Source organism: Giraffa tippelskirchi, chromosome 2 (genome assembly GCF_054371585.1).
Source record: "Giraffa tippelskirchi isolate mGirTip1 chromosome 2, T2T-mGirTip1v1.2.pri, whole genome shotgun sequence".
NCBI lineage: Eukaryota > Metazoa > Chordata > Mammalia > Artiodactyla > Giraffidae > Giraffa > Giraffa tippelskirchi.
The window spans coordinates 10,271,687-10,289,753 of record NC_137276.1 but is presented as its reverse complement, the minus strand read 5'-3'; the positions used below and the strand labels follow the sequence as shown (position 1 = coordinate 10,289,753).

General features: G+C 48.5%; 1 protein-coding gene across 7 annotated transcripts in view; it reads right to left on the bottom strand.

Annotated features, from left to right (window-relative positions):
- ATE1 (arginyltransferase 1) overlaps nt 1-18,067 on the bottom strand; it is a 274,124-nt gene that overhangs the window by 43,874 nt on the left and 212,183 nt on the right. For 2 of the 7 annotated variants that reach the window (XM_081535005.1, XM_081534873.1), the window contains exon 13: nt 7,793-8,030. The exons of 1 other annotated variant lie outside the window; for it this stretch is intronic. In XM_081535005.1, coding sequence (XP_081391131.1) covers nt 7,972-8,030 — 59 coding nt within the window. In that variant the 3' untranslated portion in view covers nt 7,793-7,971. Of the gene's footprint in view, nt 1-7,792; nt 8,034-8,569; nt 8,851-16,697; nt 17,621-18,067 lie in introns of those variants that run through there. 4 more of the 7 variants (XM_081535111.1, XM_081535122.1, XM_081534851.1 and 1 more) reach the window with 3 other exon arrangements.

Below are 18,067 nucleotides of genomic sequence, written 5' to 3'. Positions count from 1 at the left end.
GACAAGGAAATCACCGGCTCTGGTGGCTGCATTGGCCCAGATGAGCTCAGCTCAACCAGATACCTGGCTCAGTAAACAAGTTCTTGGGCCAAGCCCCAAGCCCATCCACCTCCTTAGCAGGATGCTAAGGGTGCTGGGACGCAGAACAGGTACATTTTGATGAGCGGAGAGAGGGAAATCAAGGAGGCAGGGACACATCTGAGGACAAGGAGTGCAGGGTGCTAGGCTGTGAGCACCAGCCAGAGAGGAGCCGGTGTGAGGGCTCAGGACTCTTGAGCTGGGGACAGATGGGAGATACGGGGCAGTAGGCATCTGCTGTACAGGCTGGAAGGTTGCAGATACCAGCAGAGGAAGGGAAGTGGGAGGAGATGACGGGAGAGAAAGAGAGAAGGGGAAGGGAGGGAGGAAGAACTGAAGGATGATGATGGGACTAAAGCCCAGAGAAGCAGTCTGTGCCAGCCCAGTGAAGTCCGGCTCTGTCCTAGGCCTCCCCACCCGCCCCAAAGCCCATCAATGCCTCGTCTGTGTTTCAGGTACAAGCTCCGGCCCCCTCCTCTGCTGCTACTGGGGCGCTCAGAGGCCTCGCATCAGCTGGTACCCCACACGGTGGGATACAGGGCGAGGAGACAGCCTCTCCCACTGGCACCAGTCGCTGCAAAAAAAAACTCGACTGGTCACTGCCCCTTTGTGTGGAAACAATAGGGCCCCTCCGGCCCGAGAGAGGAAGTCTCAGGACAATGACCTCCTTTCCCCCACTTCCTAGTCTGCGTGGAAATGTGGGGGTGGAAGTAATCTTGTGTCGTGCAGTCTCAGTGGCTTCATGACCCGGGCCAGGCCAGGTTCTTGCTGTACATAGTCATCACCTCTGAAACCTGCCTGCCAGCCCACCTCCTCACCCTGCATCTACACCGCTTCCCAGCCCGATGTACTCCTTAACAGTCCCCTCATCTCCATGTGTGGAGAAGGCAATGGCACCCCACTCCAGTACTCTTGCCTGGAAAATCCCATGGACGGAGGAGCCTGGTAGGCTACAGTCCATGGGGTCACTAAGAGTCGGATATGACTGAGCGACTTCACTTTCACTTTTCCCTTTCACGCACTGGAGAAGGAAATGGCAACCCACTCCAGTATTCTTGCCTGGAGAATCCTAGGAACGGCGGAGCCTGGTGAGCTGCCATCTATGGGGTCGCACAGAGTCGGACACGACTGAAGCGACTTAGCAGCAGCAGCAGCATCTCCATGTGTACCACCTCACTGTTCTGGAGGCTTAAGTTCAAGGTCAAGGCATCGGCAGGTTTGGTCTCCCCTGGGCTGCAGACGGCACCTTCTCTCTGTGTCCTCTGAGCTCATCCTTGGGGTCCCTTCCTCTGCTCATAGGGACACCAATTCTCTTGAATTAGGGCCCACCGTTACCCATAATTATTATCCCTGGTGGCTCAGCGGTAAAGAATCTACCTTCAGTGGATCGGGAAGATCCCCTGGAGGAGGGAAAGGTAACCCACACCAGTATTCACACTGGGAAAATCCTACGGACAGAGGAGCCTGGCGGGCTACAGTCTGTGGGGTCCGAAAGAGTTGGACATGACTGAGCATGAGCACTTAACCATAATTACATTTTTAAAGGCCCATCTTTAAATACAGTCACACAGGGAGTAAGGGCCTCAACATAGGGATTTGGGGGAGAAATAGTTCGGTTGTAGCAACATCTCTCTGCATCACCAGTGTCTCCCATCACCTCCCAAAGATGCTGAGTGTGGCTTACAGAGTTCCCTACTATGGCACCTTAGCCTTACCTCCTGTTCTGTTCTCCTCAGAATTTGGCACTGTTGGACACTACTGTAAATACTTGTTTGTTGTCTGACTCTCTTTGGAATACAACCTCATTGGAAATGGAGAATGTATCTCATGGAGCACAGAATTCCCAGTTCCTGGAACAGGGCTTGGTGCTTAGCAGGTGCTCAATAAATATCTGTGGAAGGAAGGAAGGGATCTCCCCCTTCCTTCCACATGCATTTTGCTCTCGCACGTCCCCCACCCCCCTCAAAACTCTGAACTCCACTCATGCTGTTCCCTGGGGCCAGAACACACTTCCAACCCCTCCTTTGTCTGGACGAGTGTAATTTATTCTCCAGAATTCAGCCCAGGAATTGCTCTCTCTGCAGCCCCTGCGTGGACTCAGTACCTTGGTACAGGATGTTGGATGGACTGTGCTGTATTGAAGTTTTCTGCTTATGCACGATTGTTTTGTCCAACTGGACTGGAAACTTCTCACGGATGGGGCTGTGTCTTCCCTATCTCCATGGATAGAGTTTGCATGCTAGATGTACCCAGTACCTAGCACAGAATCTGGCTCCCCAAAGCAATATAAATCTTTTCCGATGTGTATTAGGTGTAGACATCATGCTCATCTGCTCCAAACCTTTATCTTCTTGTCTATTTGTTCCTCCAACAAATTATTCTTTAGTACCTACTACAGAGTGTCTAGTCCTGGGGTCTCTGAATTCAGAAGGTGTATGAACTTAGATTGGAAAAAATGAAATCTTTCATTTCACTAACCTAGAGGTGATATTCAGCATTTCCATCAATGATGAATGAAAAAAACAGTAGTAGTATTAGACACTTGTCACCAATAGAAATCTCATTTTCATATCAGATTATAATTGTTGCAGATGTTGTAAAATAGCATTTACCTTCATCATTACCTTGAAATGTATTTATTACAGTAGTTAATACACTCATGGTGAATTTCATTATTTAATATATTCATAAAGAAGCATGTATGTTATACACATTTTTACTATTGTGATACATTTTTGTATACATTTTTACTATACTATACATTTTTGGCTTCCCTGATGGCTCAGTGGTAAAGAATCTGCCTGCCAATGCAGGAGACGTGGGCTCAATCCCTGGGTTGGGAAGTTACCTTGGAGGAGGAAATGGCAACCCATCCCGGTAATTTTGCCTGGAGAATCCTATGAATGGAGTAGCCTGGCGGGCTACAGTCCATGGGGTCACAAAGAGTTACACACGACTGAGCACTCACACATACATCTTTAATATTGGGATAACTATTTCAATTACATTTTAATATTCTTACTATTGGTTGTTTGGCCACATAGCTTGCGGGATCTTAGTTCCCCACCAGGGACTGAACCCAAGGCCACGGCCGTGAAAGTGCCCAGTCCTAACCACTGGTTTGCTGGGGAACTTCCAATATTCTTGGTTTTCTTTGCAATCTTCTGTGGGGGTTTTTTAATGCATTTAAAAACATCATCCTGAGAAGGTCACCAGATGGCCCAAGGAGCCCCTGGGGTTGGCCCACCTCTAGGATGTAGGTGTCTGACAATGAACAAGACCAAACGAACACCTCACAGTGCAACACTCCAGGGAACGAGACAGAAGGAACATGTGCACAAATGAATCAACAATGTAATTTCACATCGTGACAACTACTATGAAGAAAGTAACTGGGTTTGGGGAGGAGGGTTGGTGGTGCGATCAGGAAGGGCTCCTGGGTGGGGGGGGCAAGATATTTGAACAGAAACCTCGGGGAAAATATGAGCAGTACAAAGAGCTGTGGGAAGAATGACCTGGGCAGAGGCCACTGCCAATGCAAAGGCCCTGAGGTTAGGCCTGAGACAGGCCTGTTGATGTGAGGCTGGAGGAGACCAGTGTGGGGATAGACGCGGAGAAAGGGGGTTGGCCAGGCCACAGGTCTCTATGAGCTGGATAAGGAGCTGGGCAAATGGAAGTCAGTGAAGGAGCCATTGTATTTCTGCAGCCAAGAAACAATGGAGGCTTGGAACAGAGTGAGGCCCCGAGAGGGAATGAAAGGTGGTTGGATTTGGAATATCTTTTGAAAGCAAAGATGACAGGACTTCTGAGGGACTGCAGAAGGCAAAGCAAGGTTGGGAAGGCTGAGTGAGAGGAATTCAGGCTACCTCCTGGTTTGGGGCCTTAGAAACTGGGTGGATAGCAGTACCAAGATGGAAAAACCAAGGAAGGGAGCAAGTAGGGGCAGGGTAGGCCCCTAGAACCCTGCTCCGTCTGCACCCCAAATAAAAATCCAAATCCTGTAGCCTGGTTTTAAATCCCCCACAACCAAACTTCTCTGGTGGTCCAGGGGTTAAGAATCCTGCTGCCAATGCAGAGGACACAGGTTCAATCCCTGGTCCAGGAAGATTCCATGTGCCCCGGGGGCAACCAAGCCCATGAGTCTCACAGCTGCTGAGTCCACACTCCACAACTAGAGAAGCCACTGCAATGAGAAGCCCACGCATCACAGCTAGAGAGTGACCCTCACTGGACACTAGAGAAAGCCCGCGCCCAGCAACAAAGACCCAGCACTGCCAAAAAAATTAATTAGATAAATAAAAATTTTTAAAAATCCCCCACAACCTGAGCCCAACTTACATGTCCATCCTCATCCTGATCTGCTCTTCAGGCAAATACGCTGCAGCATCCAAGTCTGTCTGCCCACCGTACCCCTCACAAGGGCCACTGTGATCCCCTCCACTCTCATCCTAGCTCCCCTAGTCCTCTGCCTCCCACAGGAAAGTCCAAATCCTGGCAGTCCCTCACTCCTCTGAAACACTGCACTGTCTGGTTCTCCTCATTGGACACCAGGCAGGTCCTGCCTGCTTTACTGATCATGTTTCTTCCACCCTCCCTCCAAGTGGGGTCAGACCTGAGTGGGGGTCAGAGCAGCGGACTCCCTGTCCTGGTGCCCCCCACAATGCCCTCCAGTGCCAGGGCTAGTCTCCATGTGCCCCCGTTTAATCTCTGAGTGTCCTTGGGTCTGCCAACAGCTGGAACCACTGGTTTTGAAATCTTTGCTTGAGATTGAATAACTTGAACAGTTAGTTTCAAATGACTGATTTGTTATGAAATGTGACATTTTAAAATATCTATGAATTTTTGGAATTCTTTTAAGAACATTCCAGAGCCACTTTCATCAGAAGATTTACCATTGATGTTTTCTCATAGCACAAGCAGATGCCAAACCAACACAAACTTGGTTAGAATTTCATAACTAGCTTTCAAGTCAGATTGGCAAGATGGAATAGAGGAGTGTTCTTATAAAGCCACGTGTGCACATCTACAGCTCCCTCGAGGTAAGGGACGGGATGGATGGTTCCCCGTGTCTCTAGAGTTGGTTTTGTTGGCTCTGCTCAACCACAGCAAGTCATTCAGCAGTTAGTGCCATATGCTGTGCTGTGCTAAGTCGCTGCAATTGTGTCCGACTCTTTACAGCCCCATGGACTATAGCCCTCCAGGCTTCTCTGCCCATGGGATTCTCCAGGCAAGAATAGCAGTGCATAATCACAAGTGTGTCTCAGTTTCCCATAAACAATGCAACAGGCTTTGCATTCTCTGCATGGACATTTCCACTTGCCCGCCAGATTAGAAATGTGCAGCTTGGGCTTCCCTGGTGGTCCAGTGGTTAAGAATCCACCTTGCAAGGCAGGAGGCATGAGTTCAATCCCAGGTCTGGGAAGATCCCAGATGCCAAGGAGCAACTAAGCCCAGTCATCACAACTACTGAGCCCACTTGCTGCAAGTACTGAAGCCCATGGGCCTAGAGCCCCAGACCCACAACTAGAGGAAGCCTGAGCACAGCAACAAAGATCCAGTGCAGGCAAAAGTAAATAAATAAATCTTTTTAAAACTGAGAGTGGCTTCACCTGGTGACATGAATTTGTCTTTGATAGGGGTGGGGGGGGGTAGTGCTTCTAATGAGAAACAGTCCTGGCAATGTGACAGAGGCCATGTTTCTAACTTAACACAGTGGTTCTGATTGGCTTTCAAACTCCATAGCCTGGCAGCCGATAGTCCGTGGAGTCACAGTCAGACGAGAGTTATCAACTAAACAGCAGCAGCAGCATGAGAAAAGGGGAGAGGAAGAAACGGTTCTGATGTTCAGAGAACCATGCAGATGCTTGGTAGATGGTGACTATTAATAACATAAAGCAAGACCCACACAGTCTTTGGTAGACAGTCAGCACTCCAGGGCCATATCCGAAGAGGTGAAGGCAGGGTCCCCATTAGGGCAGCCATGGGTATAAGCATGCCGGGAACTATTCCCACGGCGATGCACTAGGTCAGTCTTTTTTGCCACTCACTCCTGGAATCATTTCACAGGCCCCTGTGTTTGCAGCTGTGCCCTGACCTGCCAGCCCCCCAAGGCCTGTCCTGCCTGCCCAGCAGTGCCAGAGGGTGGGAGGTGGGCAGGGGAGGAAAATGCATATGTGGAGAGAAGGAGGCACTGATGAGTGTCAAGGAGACCAAGGGAGAGTTTGCAGGCTGGATAGATTTTTGTGGATTATTGATTCTGGAAGCCCACTGGCAGATTTCATTTGACGGCTGGTCCAGGAGGCCTGTCTGCAACGCGGAGCCTGAAAGAATGAAGCAGAACACTTGCTAATTCCTTCTGTGGCTCTGGGGCCATCAAGCCGTGCCAGCCCCTGACTCAGCGACCACAGGGCTCGCTCCACATCTCTGCTCCTCGAGGCCTCCGGGGCAGCCGATTCCCTGCCCATGTTACAGAAACAGGAGTGTGTGAACAGACCAGGCTGAGGCCAGTTACATGTCTGATAAGTCTTAATTCTATGCATGTTATATGCATTTTTCTTGTCTGCATAAAAATGTGCTTCTTAATATCAAGAGGTGGATGGGCAGTTAGCCTGATCACTCTTAGGAACATTTTTATTGTTGTTCAATCATTCAGTCGTGTCCGACTCTTTGCGGCCCCGTGGACTGCAGCATGCCAGGCTTCCCTGTCCTTCACTCTTTCCCAGAGTTTGCTCAAACTCCTGTCCATTGAGTCAGTGATGCCATCCAACCATCTCACCCCTTCTCCTCCTGCCTTCAATCTTTCCCAGCATTAGGGTCTTTTCCAACGAGTTGGCTCTTCACATCAGGTGGCCAAAGTATTGGAGCTTCAGCTTTAGCATCAGTCCTTCCAATGAATATTCAAGGTTGATTTCCTTTAGGATTGACTGGTTTGATCTCCTTGCTGTCCACCCCTCCAAAATAGGTGTCAGTCATGGCATGATGCCATCAACCCCCAGTCAGAAAAATGAACTACATGACCACTCATGCTGTGGTCACCCAAAATCTAGACCCAAATTCCTATGATCTCCTATATGTATGAGGCAGATTCAAATGAAAGGCAGCCAGAGTCCCTAGATCCATTCCAGGTTTTACCTGTAGACATAATGCCAGTTATAAGATCTGACTTGCCACCATTGAAGAATTTTCTTTTTTTAAGTTAACCAGACCAACCTAGCTGCTTGATCTTGAGCAATGAAACCTCTCCATGGCTTGTTGTCACCATCTGGGAATGTCCCCTACTTCATAGGTTTGCTGAAAATCTTATGTAACTGACTCTAAGGTAATGATTATTGAACCATAAGTGAACTAAGGAAAAATGTCATTTAACGCATGACACAATGCTTTCTCATTGCTTACAACAGGGGTGGGCAAACTGTCACCCTGCCATCTATGTCTGTGCAGTTCATGAACTAAGAATGGCTTTGATATTTGTAAATAGTTCCCCCAAACACAATAAAACTGTCATTTTTCATGACACTGGGAAATTTTTTGAAATTCAGTTTTCAGTGTCCACAAATAATTATAGGATATTGACACATATAGGAACACAGTTTGCACATTTGTTTACATGTTGTTTGTAATGGCTTTTGTGCTACAACAATTGAATCGTAACAGAGACTGGCCCACAAAGCCTAAAATATTTACTATCTGGTCCTTCGTAGAAAAATGTTGCCAATTTTTGACTTAGAATGTTTATTTTATACTTATTGAGAGAATTCTTTTAGACTTACTTGAAAGAAGCGTTTTTAAAATCGAATACCAGTCTATTGCATTCTTGACGAAATGAGAAATTTAAGAGAATTGACCGGCCAAAAAACTCTTAAATCTTCTCATTCAGAGTCTTGTTCTTCTCAATTACCTTCTAATCAGGAGTTGTCCGTCTATGTTTTTTGACACTGCATTATCCTCCATGCCTGCTGGAGACACAGAATTTCTCAAAGTCCTCATCCTGGTAAAAGGCAGCTTTTCCTAAAAGACTGCTCCTTTTTATCTCAGAGATTTCTGCCTACAGGGGTTGATATTCTCGTACCTTCAGTTGGCTCCGTGATTGACAGGTGAGGTCAAATCATGCCAATTTTTTTCATGTTAAACCGTGGTTACGTTGAGGGAAAGTGCACATTTAAATCTACGCAATACAAGGTTTGCCACATTTCCAGGCCTGGAGGAATCTTCAGTACACAAGAGGTTCCCTTACCCTATGTCATCCCTTGTCCCTATCCACGAAGAAAAGTCAATCAGATTCCTTGATTGCAGGACTTCCCTGGTGGTCCAGTGGTTAAGAATCTGCCTGCCAATGCAGGGGACAAGGGTTCCATCCCTGGTTAGGGAACTAAGATCCTATATGCTGTGGGGCCACTGAGCCCACGCGCCATAACTACTGAGCCTATATACTCTGGAGCACCACATCTGGAGAGAAGCTAGCACACCACAACGAAGACCCAAGGCAGCCAAATAAATCAATTAATTAAATATTTTTTAAAAGGATTCTGCAAGCAACAGAACCCAGCTCCAATTGATTTAAGGGATTATCTGGAAGGGTGGAGTTGCTCACAGGACTGAAGCAAAGACTGAAGATTCATATCTTGGGACAGACTGGAAGCAGGTCAGCTCTGGGGATTTACATTAGGAGAACCAGCGCATCTTGACTTCATGATGTCACTTGGGCCCATTTGTTCAGGCCTGATTCAGGTCAGCGAGAGGGAAGCAGCCTTGAAGAGGGACCTAGACTTGGGGCTGTGAGTGGGAAGGAAAGAAGGATGATACATTTGGATGAATGGTCTTCTAAAGTTCCTTGACCTCCCACTGAGGGTGCCTGGTGAGGGAGTCCTAGAGGGCTTACAAAGCCATTTCTGATTGCCCTTGCACACTAGATTCGAATAATGACCAGAGGCAGGCTGGGTGCCTTCCATGTCTGTTTACAGCAGGATAGGAAATAGCATGGGCTAAATAACTTGGCTACAGAAGTGATCAATTGTCAACAAATATGACCACAGACATCCAGCATGACAGGGCTCCATGCAGGGCCCTCCAGGGAGCAAAGAAACTCTCCTCCTGGAAGCAGCTCGTACCTAGGCAAGATAGCAAGGTGTTCCTCTGGACTTGGCTTGGAGTTCCTTCTCTGTGAAGCTGTCCCTGACTCCCAGCTAGGTCAGGGGGTCCTCTGCTCTGAAGGGACTTTGTATTGCCCCTACTTTTCACATTGGGCTATTTCTGCTGATTGACCCAGCTCCCTCATTGTATTAGCCAGGGTTCTCTAGAGAACCTAAAAGATGTGTGTGTGTGTGCTTAGAGAGAGAGATTTACTTTAAGAAACTGGCTCACAAAATAATGGAAACTTGCAAGTCTAAAATTTGTACAGTGGGCCCTCAGGCTGGAGACCTAGGATGAGTCAATATTGCAGTTCACATCAAAAGTTATCTGCTGGCAGAATCCCTCTTATACCAGGGAAGTAATCTTTGTTCTCTTTAGGTCTTCAACTGATTGAATGAGACCCACCTGCACTCCGGAGGGTAACCTGCTTTACCTAAAAAATGAAGTGAAAGTCTGTCAGTCGTGTCCAAGTCTTTGTGACGCCATCGGCTGTACCCTGACAGTCTCCTCTGTCCATGGGATTCTCCAGGCAAGAATACTGGAGTGAGTAGCCATGCCCTTCTCTAGGGAATCTTCCTAAATCAGGGATTGAACCTGGGTCTCCTGCACTTCTCGCAGATTCTTTACCATCTGAGCCACCAGGGAAGCCCATTTTATTCATTGTCCACCAATTAAAGGTAAAGCTCATTAAAAAAAAAAACTCTCAGAAACCTCTAGAATAATGTTGGACCACATATCTAGGGACTGTGACCCAATCAAGTTAACATTAAATTAACCATCACTCTATAATCATGTTGTGAGCACTTCTCTGAAAGCAGGAACTGGGAAAATTTTTCACTTCATTGCTCTGGTAATTATGAACCAACTATGTGTTTGCTAAAAACAATGAATGAGAAGAAGTATGTGCTGAGTGGCAGACCAGGGGTTCAGATGTCTATGTCTGAGTGTCAAAACAGGGAGCAGTTCCTGGGGGAGGAACTTGGAGAAATCTTCACGTGGGGGGAGGGCTGGATCTGGACTTTGAAGGAGCCTTGGGGCTTGGAGGGGCAGAAAGCATCCATCCTAGCTGGAAGGGATGGATGCATGTACTCAACAGCTACATATCAGGTGCCTACTGTGTGTGGGGGCCATGCAGGCAGGACCCTTGGGGAGGCTCTTGGGCAGAGGGGTGAGAGATACCAGAACAGTGGAGGTCAGTTTCTGGAAGGCCTTCACGTAGGCTGGGAAAAGTCCCTAGCTTTTATGAACAGAATCCTGTCCAAGGCTCTTGAAGGTCTGTTTGATTACTCTGCCCCCAGCTTTTCACAAGCTGGGGGAGGCCATTTTACAGAGTGGACCTCCAGGAGCTGGTGGTCTCAGCCCTCTGGATGGTTCCCGCCCTGGGATGGGACTTCCAGGCCTGGACAAGGAGAGCACCGATGCCCACTCCCACCGCAGCCTTGGAGAAAGCAAAGGCGAAGGACCAGCTCCCGACATGAAGGGCTCCCTGGGCAGGAAGGTGCTGTGCTGGGCGGCCCGGCGGGCAGCCAGCCTGCCTGCTGCTCTGAAGTAGCCGGGAATTTCCATGGGGAGAGCCAAGAGTGGGAGCAGCCCTCCGAGTGTCTCCTCCAACAGTTTGGGCAGCCAGGGCGCGTGGTGCCAGGGCAACACTGACGGCGTGACCCAGAGGAGTCTCAGCATCAACACTTGGCCCAGGAGGGGTCCTGGCCACAGGTCAGCAACAACACCGGTGGGCACGCTATAGCAGGAAGGCAGCGCTGAGTTCCGGAGCGGAGAGGGGGAAACCCACATCCGCTGGGCCCACGGCTTGTGCGGGCGGAGAGACAGGGGCCCCAGCTCCTTTCTCTGAGAACAGCACCATCTTTGTGCCCCTTCCAGAGTCCTGCTGTTCGTCAGGGGGCACAGGGGTCAGGGAGCGCAGGTACAGATCCCTGGCTTTCCAGGGGAAAAGTTTATTTTCAAGGGAAACATGGTTTTATGGTACAAAACGCTACACCTGCTGGTCCAATTCAAACGAGGAGTGACTTTTTTCAGCAATGGGTAACATTAAAACTCTCCTCCTTGGATGCCCTAACTTTGAAGGCCGCGCTAGCTGAGGTCTTTCTGTGTGAGGTGGAGGCAATCCAAACTCATGGGACACACGGCAGCCACGTGTGCAGCATCTTGGCCCTGGGGAGCCCCGAAGAGCCAAGCTCAGCAGAGGAATAGTGGAGGCTTTGTAATCTGCACTAGCCAGAAAGTCACAGAACTCTTCTCTTTGGCCTCGAAATATCACCCCAGCCAACACTGACTAAATCCCCCCTCTGCTCAAGGCATTGCGCCATTTTGTTTTCAAAGTTTTGATCTGGAAATGATTTCAAGCTTGCAGTTGAAAGTTACAAGGATAAAGAGGACTTCCACATACCCTTTATCCCTATTCATCCATTTTTAACATTTTGGAAGTCTTTTGTTATCAGCATCTTTTTGTTTTCTCTGAATAATTTGAGAAAGGTTGTGGGCATCAGTTCCTCTATTCTTTCTACTTCCCCTTGTATTTTCTAAGAAAGAAGATATTCTCTTAGGCACCACAGCCCAGTTCTCAAACTCAGGAATTTAACATTGATAGAATACGATTATCTAATCTACAGTCCATATTCCAATTTTGTCCATTGTTCCAATTATATCTCATAGCACTTTTTCCTCTAGTTCAGAATCCAGTCCAAAATCATGTACTACTTTTAGTTGTCACGTGTGCTTAGGAACTTACGATTCAACCACACACAGCGTGTGAGGTCCTGACCCTAACATTCACAGGACCTGGTCAAGACACTAGAAAGTGAAAGTCACTCAGTCGTGTCCGACTCTTTGAGACCCTGTGGGCTATATACAGTCCATGGAATTCTCCAGGACAGCATACTGGAGTGGGTAGCCTTTCTCTTCTCCAGAGGATCTTCCCAACCCAGGGATCAAACCCAGGTCTCCCACATTGCAGGCAGATTCTTTACCAACTGTGCCACAAGCGGAAACTCACAAACTATAGGCCTAAACATTTAAAGGTTGCTCCTTTTTAAAAAATTTTTTTGATTGAACCTTGTAGCATGTGGGATCTTAGTTCCCTGACCAGGGATCGAACTCGTGGCCCCTGCAGTGGAAGCATGGCATCTCAACCACTGGACCACCAGGGAAGTCCCTAAAGGTCATTCTTATAAAAAGCTGTTAGTTAAAATATATTCTCTCCTCCTTCCCTGACAAATATACTCCTGGAGCAACCTGGAGGTCTGTGTTTCAGTGCAGAATTCTCAGACACTTTAGGGCTCTGTGCTGGAATTGATGACTTGGGAAGAGCAGACTCATATCTCTGCCCTATAGTCTCTGCCCTGTAGCCTGTCTCCTCATCCATTCCGACTCTGTCCCACACTGTTAGGAGCCTTGTGGGCACATGAATGTGGTCAGCCCACCCTGCATGTCCAAGTCCCATCCACACTCCACAGATGCTGCCCTTGGACCATGACTTTAGCTCAGGGCTGCATTGACAGCACCCCTTCTTGGGAGGGTCCACACAGGGAAGGGGCCTCCTCAGGTCCATCTGGGCCTGGCTACCTGGGGCATGACCTAAAAGGCGGGGGAGGCATGGGCTCCGAATGGGCTTGTCCCCCTGGCCCCACAGACTCCTCCCCCTGTGGAGAGGGGCACAGATCAAAGAGCATCAGAGCAGGGCCCTGGAATAGGGTTGCCAGGACAGGGCTCCCTCTTGCCTGGGTCTAAGGGTGGTACTGAAAATAATAGAATCTGTGTTCCCGAGCTTTGAGTCTAACAGAGAAGATACACAGACAATTGTAACCCTATGAAGTCAATGCTCAGGCAGAGGTGAGTCCACACTGTTATCACTCACTCAGGGCTCTCTTTTCCCTTTTTCCTTTAAAGACGGACCTGGCAGTCTTTACTTACTGCTGTCTTATGGAAGCAACTTTGTCATTTGAGTTTGAATACTTGTGTATGTATCATTACCATCCTTGATTGCAAGAATCATGCTTTTTTTCCCTTTGCATTTCTCAGCACTTGGTACAGTGACCATCACAGAGTAGGTCCTTAGAAAATGAGGACTGGATGAATGAATGTGTACACAGCTGGTTTACTGGAAGGATAGATAAATGGATGGTGGATGGGTGGGTGGATGGATGGATGGACTGATTGGTTTACAGAGAGGTGGATGACTGCACAAGAGGATGGGTGAGTGGATGGGTGGATGGACAATGAGTGGATGGAGAGGTGCATTATTGGACAGCTGCATGTATTTATGGATAGATGGATGTGTGGATAAATGGATGGACAGACGGATGGATGTTTGGATGGGTGGATGATGGATGTATGGTCAACTTCTGATCTTTCTTGAATGGCAGATCAAGGGAAGGACAGCGACAAGTATTGTCAGTCCTAGGAGGAGTCGTGAGGTGGTTATGGGATGGGCCAAACTCATCAGAGGATGTCTGCAGCAGAGGTGGTAGGAGAACCTGACGGTCCTGACTCCTAGAAGCATCACTTTGACGTGAGATGGAGCAGCTTCCAACCTGCACGCGTTGTAAAGCCTGACACTCCCCTCTGGACTTGTATGGAACCTCCTGCCAGTCACTGGTTGCCCTCTCTGGCTTCTGTGCCTGTAACGAGCCTATTCTTTTCATTCAGCCCAAGTACCCTCCTCCTCTGCGATCTTTTCTGACCACCCCCGACTCTCCTGGACACCCACATCACCTTGCTCTCCTGAACTTCCATTTAACACACACGACCTTGTCACCTTCATTCTCTCTGTCTACCTGCGCCCTATGTTTTACTTCCTCAATTAAACAGGGGCTGTGTTGTCTGTCCCTGCGGCGCCTCCCAGGAACCTATCACGTGCCCTGGGCAGAGTGACCCCTCAATAAATCTTTGATGATTGAGCTGCGGAACCAGTCACGCTGAAGCACTTTATAATGCCATGAAATTGGGTCATCTACAGTTAATCTCTCCAAGTTTTCATGTGTAACCTCTTGCTACATGCCTAAGAGTTACAGCACTTGAAAAAAAAAATTATTTCTCATTAGCCATCCCTGCCGTCTCAGCTTTCAGCAAAAACTTAGGGCGTAAAAGCCAATTTACCACATGCTCCCAAACGATTCACAGATTCGAAAGAGCAACAAAGGCTGGGAACTGGCCACATGCAAGGGAGAAAAAAAAGACAGCAAAGAAGATTAATTGCCTTTGGAAATAAAAGATAATCGCTGAGAGCACAATGATAGTGCGTGCCAGTGGGCCAGCATTTGCAGAAATACCATATTAGTGAGAACTGGGCAGAAGCCCCCTCTGTGACATCAAAGGGTTGAGTCATGTGGCTGGTGACTGGGATGGTGGGGGAAAGCGTAATAATAGTCCTGTTCTTGCTAGCTCTGCGCATTCTGGCATCAAAATGTCCCCACCATGGGTTGCCCTTGGGGAGGGTGGCAAATAGCCAGGTGTCTCTCACCTGGAGATTCGCTCAGTAGATGGGGTTTCTTGAGGGTTGGGGAGGGCCTTTGGGCCTGGCAGGGAGGGGTGGCCAGTGACTTAGCATTGACTCCGAAAGAGAGCAAGAGAAATAGGAGAGAGAGAGAGAACACACTCCAAACCCTCCGGATTTCTCTCAGATCTCCGGGCCAGGTGCCCTGGCCCTCCCACGCCTCCCCTCCTGCGGGGACTGGCAGCCAGCTCTCCAAAGAACAACCAGGACAGGAAACGCAGCAGGTCCGCAGCTGGGTGCTGGAAAGCTGGCCCACAGGAGGCTGAGGACGGGAGGAAATTTGTTTTGGATGTGGGACCCAGATGGGGTAGGGGTGGGAGCGGGTGGAGCGGAGAGTGAAGCCAGATAAGAAGATGCTGTGATTTAACTAGAAAGGGAGCAAGGGGCTGTTTGGGGCTGAGAGCGTTAGATCTCTCTCATCGTGGCCGCAGAAGGCAACTTTCCCTCTGCTGGGACGGCACGCATGTGCTCTGCAGACCAACTCTGCATGGGAACATCAGGATTCAATTGGTCTCTGGTCTCTAACTGCCCCATGGCAGTCACTAGCTGCATGTGGCTACTGAGCCCTTGAAATATGGCTTGCCCTAACAGAGATGTACCATAAGTAAGTGTAAAATATACACCAGATTTTGAAGAACTAGGATGGAAAAAAAAAAAGTACAATGTTGCTGTTGTTGTTGTTGTTCAGTCACCCAGTTGTGTCCAACTCTTTGCAACCCCACGGGCTGCAGCACACCAGGCTTCCCTGTCCCTCACCATCACCTAAAGTTTGCTCAAGTTCATGTCCATTGCCTTGGTGATGCCATCCAGCCATCTCATCCTCTGACACTCTCTTCTCCTCTTGCCCTCAATCTTTCCCAGCATCAGGGTCTTTTCCAATGAGTTGGCAGTTCAGATGACCAAAATACTGGAGCTTCAGCTTCAGCATCAGTCCTTCCAGTGAATATTCAGGGTTGATTTCCTTTAAGATTGACTAGTTTGATCTCCTTGCTCTCCAAGGGACTCTCAGAAGTCTTCTCCAACAGCACAGTTCGAAGGCATCAATTCTTTGGCTCTCTGCCTTCTTTATGGTCCAGCTCTTACAACCATACATGACCACTGGGAAGACCATAACCTTGACTATACTGACCTTTGTCAGCAGAGTGATGTCTCTACTCTTTAACACACCATCTAGGTTTGTCATCCCTTTCCTGCTGAGAAGCAATTGTCTTCTGATTTCAAGGCTGCAGTCACCATCCGCAGCAATAATAATTTTTGTATTGATTATATATTGAAATGGTATTTTTGCATGTGTGCACCCATGCTAAGTCGCTTTAGTCATGTCCAACTCTTTGCAACCCCATGGACTGTAGGCCACCAGGCTCCCCTGTCCAAGCAAAGAATACTGGAATGGGTTGCCATGCCCTCCTCTAGGGAATCTTCCTGACCCAGGGATTGAACCTGAGTTTCTTATGTCTCCTGCATTGGCAGGTGGGTTCTTTACCACTAGCACCATCTGGGCAGCCTGATACTTTTACATACATGGATTAAATAAAAGATATATTAATTTCACTGTTTATTTTGACTTTGTTATATGTAGTGACTAAAAATTGGAAATTACATATATTTCCATTGGGCAATGCTGGTCTACATCTTGTTCACCACCTCTACCCCCAAGTTCTGATGATTCTGCTGAATGCAATGAATACCTGAGGTGCAGGAGACCACTGAAGATAAAAACGATGCTCTCAGAATGTGACCGCGTTTAGAATCACCTGTTGAGTTCTTAAAAATCCCACCCCTTGGTGTTTCACTGAATGAAATTAGAGAAGAACAACTAGTGTAAGCTATCAGTTACATTCAGAGTCTAAAAAAGTACAACAGACTAGTGAATATAACACTAGTGGGCAGAGGAAGGCAAGGAGGGGCAATACAGAGGTAAGGGCATAAGAGGTACAAACTGCTATATACGAAATAAATGACAAGGATATATTGTATAAAATGGGGAATGTAGCCAATGTTTTATAATAACTATAAATGGAGTATAACCTTTAAAAAGGGTAAATCACTCTATTATACACCTATAACATAATATTGTACATCAATGATACTTCAATTAAAAAAATTAAGTTAAAAAAAAAAAAAACCCTCTTGGCTGCAGCCAGACCAACTCTATCAGAATCTGTAAGCCTGATACTCCAGGCATCAGGGTTCTTTTAAAGCCCCTTAGAGGGTTCCAACATGCAGTCAGATTGAGAACCAGGGCCTTACTATATGGCCACTGCCCTGTGGAGGCTCAATATCAAGGGGGACAAAGGGGTCTGAAATGCTATCATGGAAATCTGCCTGAGATCATTAGTCGACGCAGGAGATGGCAAGGCCATGGAAGAAAGGGGGAGAGAGGAAGGCCAGCAGCAAGTGTCGTGGGGGCCGAGTGGGACTCGGAGATGGCCTTAGCTTGGGAGTTCGAGGTTTGAGGGGAACGGAGGGTGTGGGCGGGTGTCCAGGCAGAGACGATGCCTCGGCCAAGTCACCAGACAAGAGAGGCCCAGAGAAGAGGGGGGACAGCTGGACGGGCAGAGAACTTCCAGCCGTCTGGAGCTCTGGGAGGAGGGGAGGATGAAAGCTGGAGAGGCTGGAGGACCAGATCCCGTGGGCCCTGGAGGCCCAGGGTTCAGGCAGAGGGCGCCCAGGAGAGGCTCTGGGTGAGGGAGTCGTGGGCTCAAACCGTGATTTCGAAGGCAACAGATTTGGTAACAGGTGTGGTCGGGAAGAGAAGAGGGTTGGGAGGGCCACGCCCGGCCTCTGCTCCTCTGCTGCCCTTGCTGAGGCGCAGCTGGCCAGCCTGGCTGTCCAACTAGATGGGCACCACTTGTGGGTGGCCCTGCCCAGGCCGGATGGTAGATAGTGAAGAAGTCTTTGGGCCTAGAAAAGAAAACAACAGTCTCTATGGCCCTTGCTGAATTGTCTAACTTCAGAGAAAACAAAACCGAACTTTAGGTCCCACCCTGATGCTCCAGGCCGGTTGTATCCATCTGGGACTTATCACCCCCTGTCCAGAAACCTTCCACCCCTACATCTGCCAGAGACTTATCACCCCCTGCCCAGAGGACTTATCACCCCCTGCCCAACTACAAATGCCATTTCAACTAAAGAATACCCAAAACTTCCCGCCTGATTAACATTTCCCTTATCGCTTCCACAAACCTCCCTTTAAATATGAAGCCTCCCTGATGCCTCTTGAGCTCAGCCTGGTCGTTAGGCCGACTGTCGCCCCTCCTTGCCTGAATAAAGGTAACCTACTTCCATTGAGGTCGTCTCTCCTTCTTTTCTGCCTCAGCCTGAACTATACCTTACAGACAGGCCCACAGC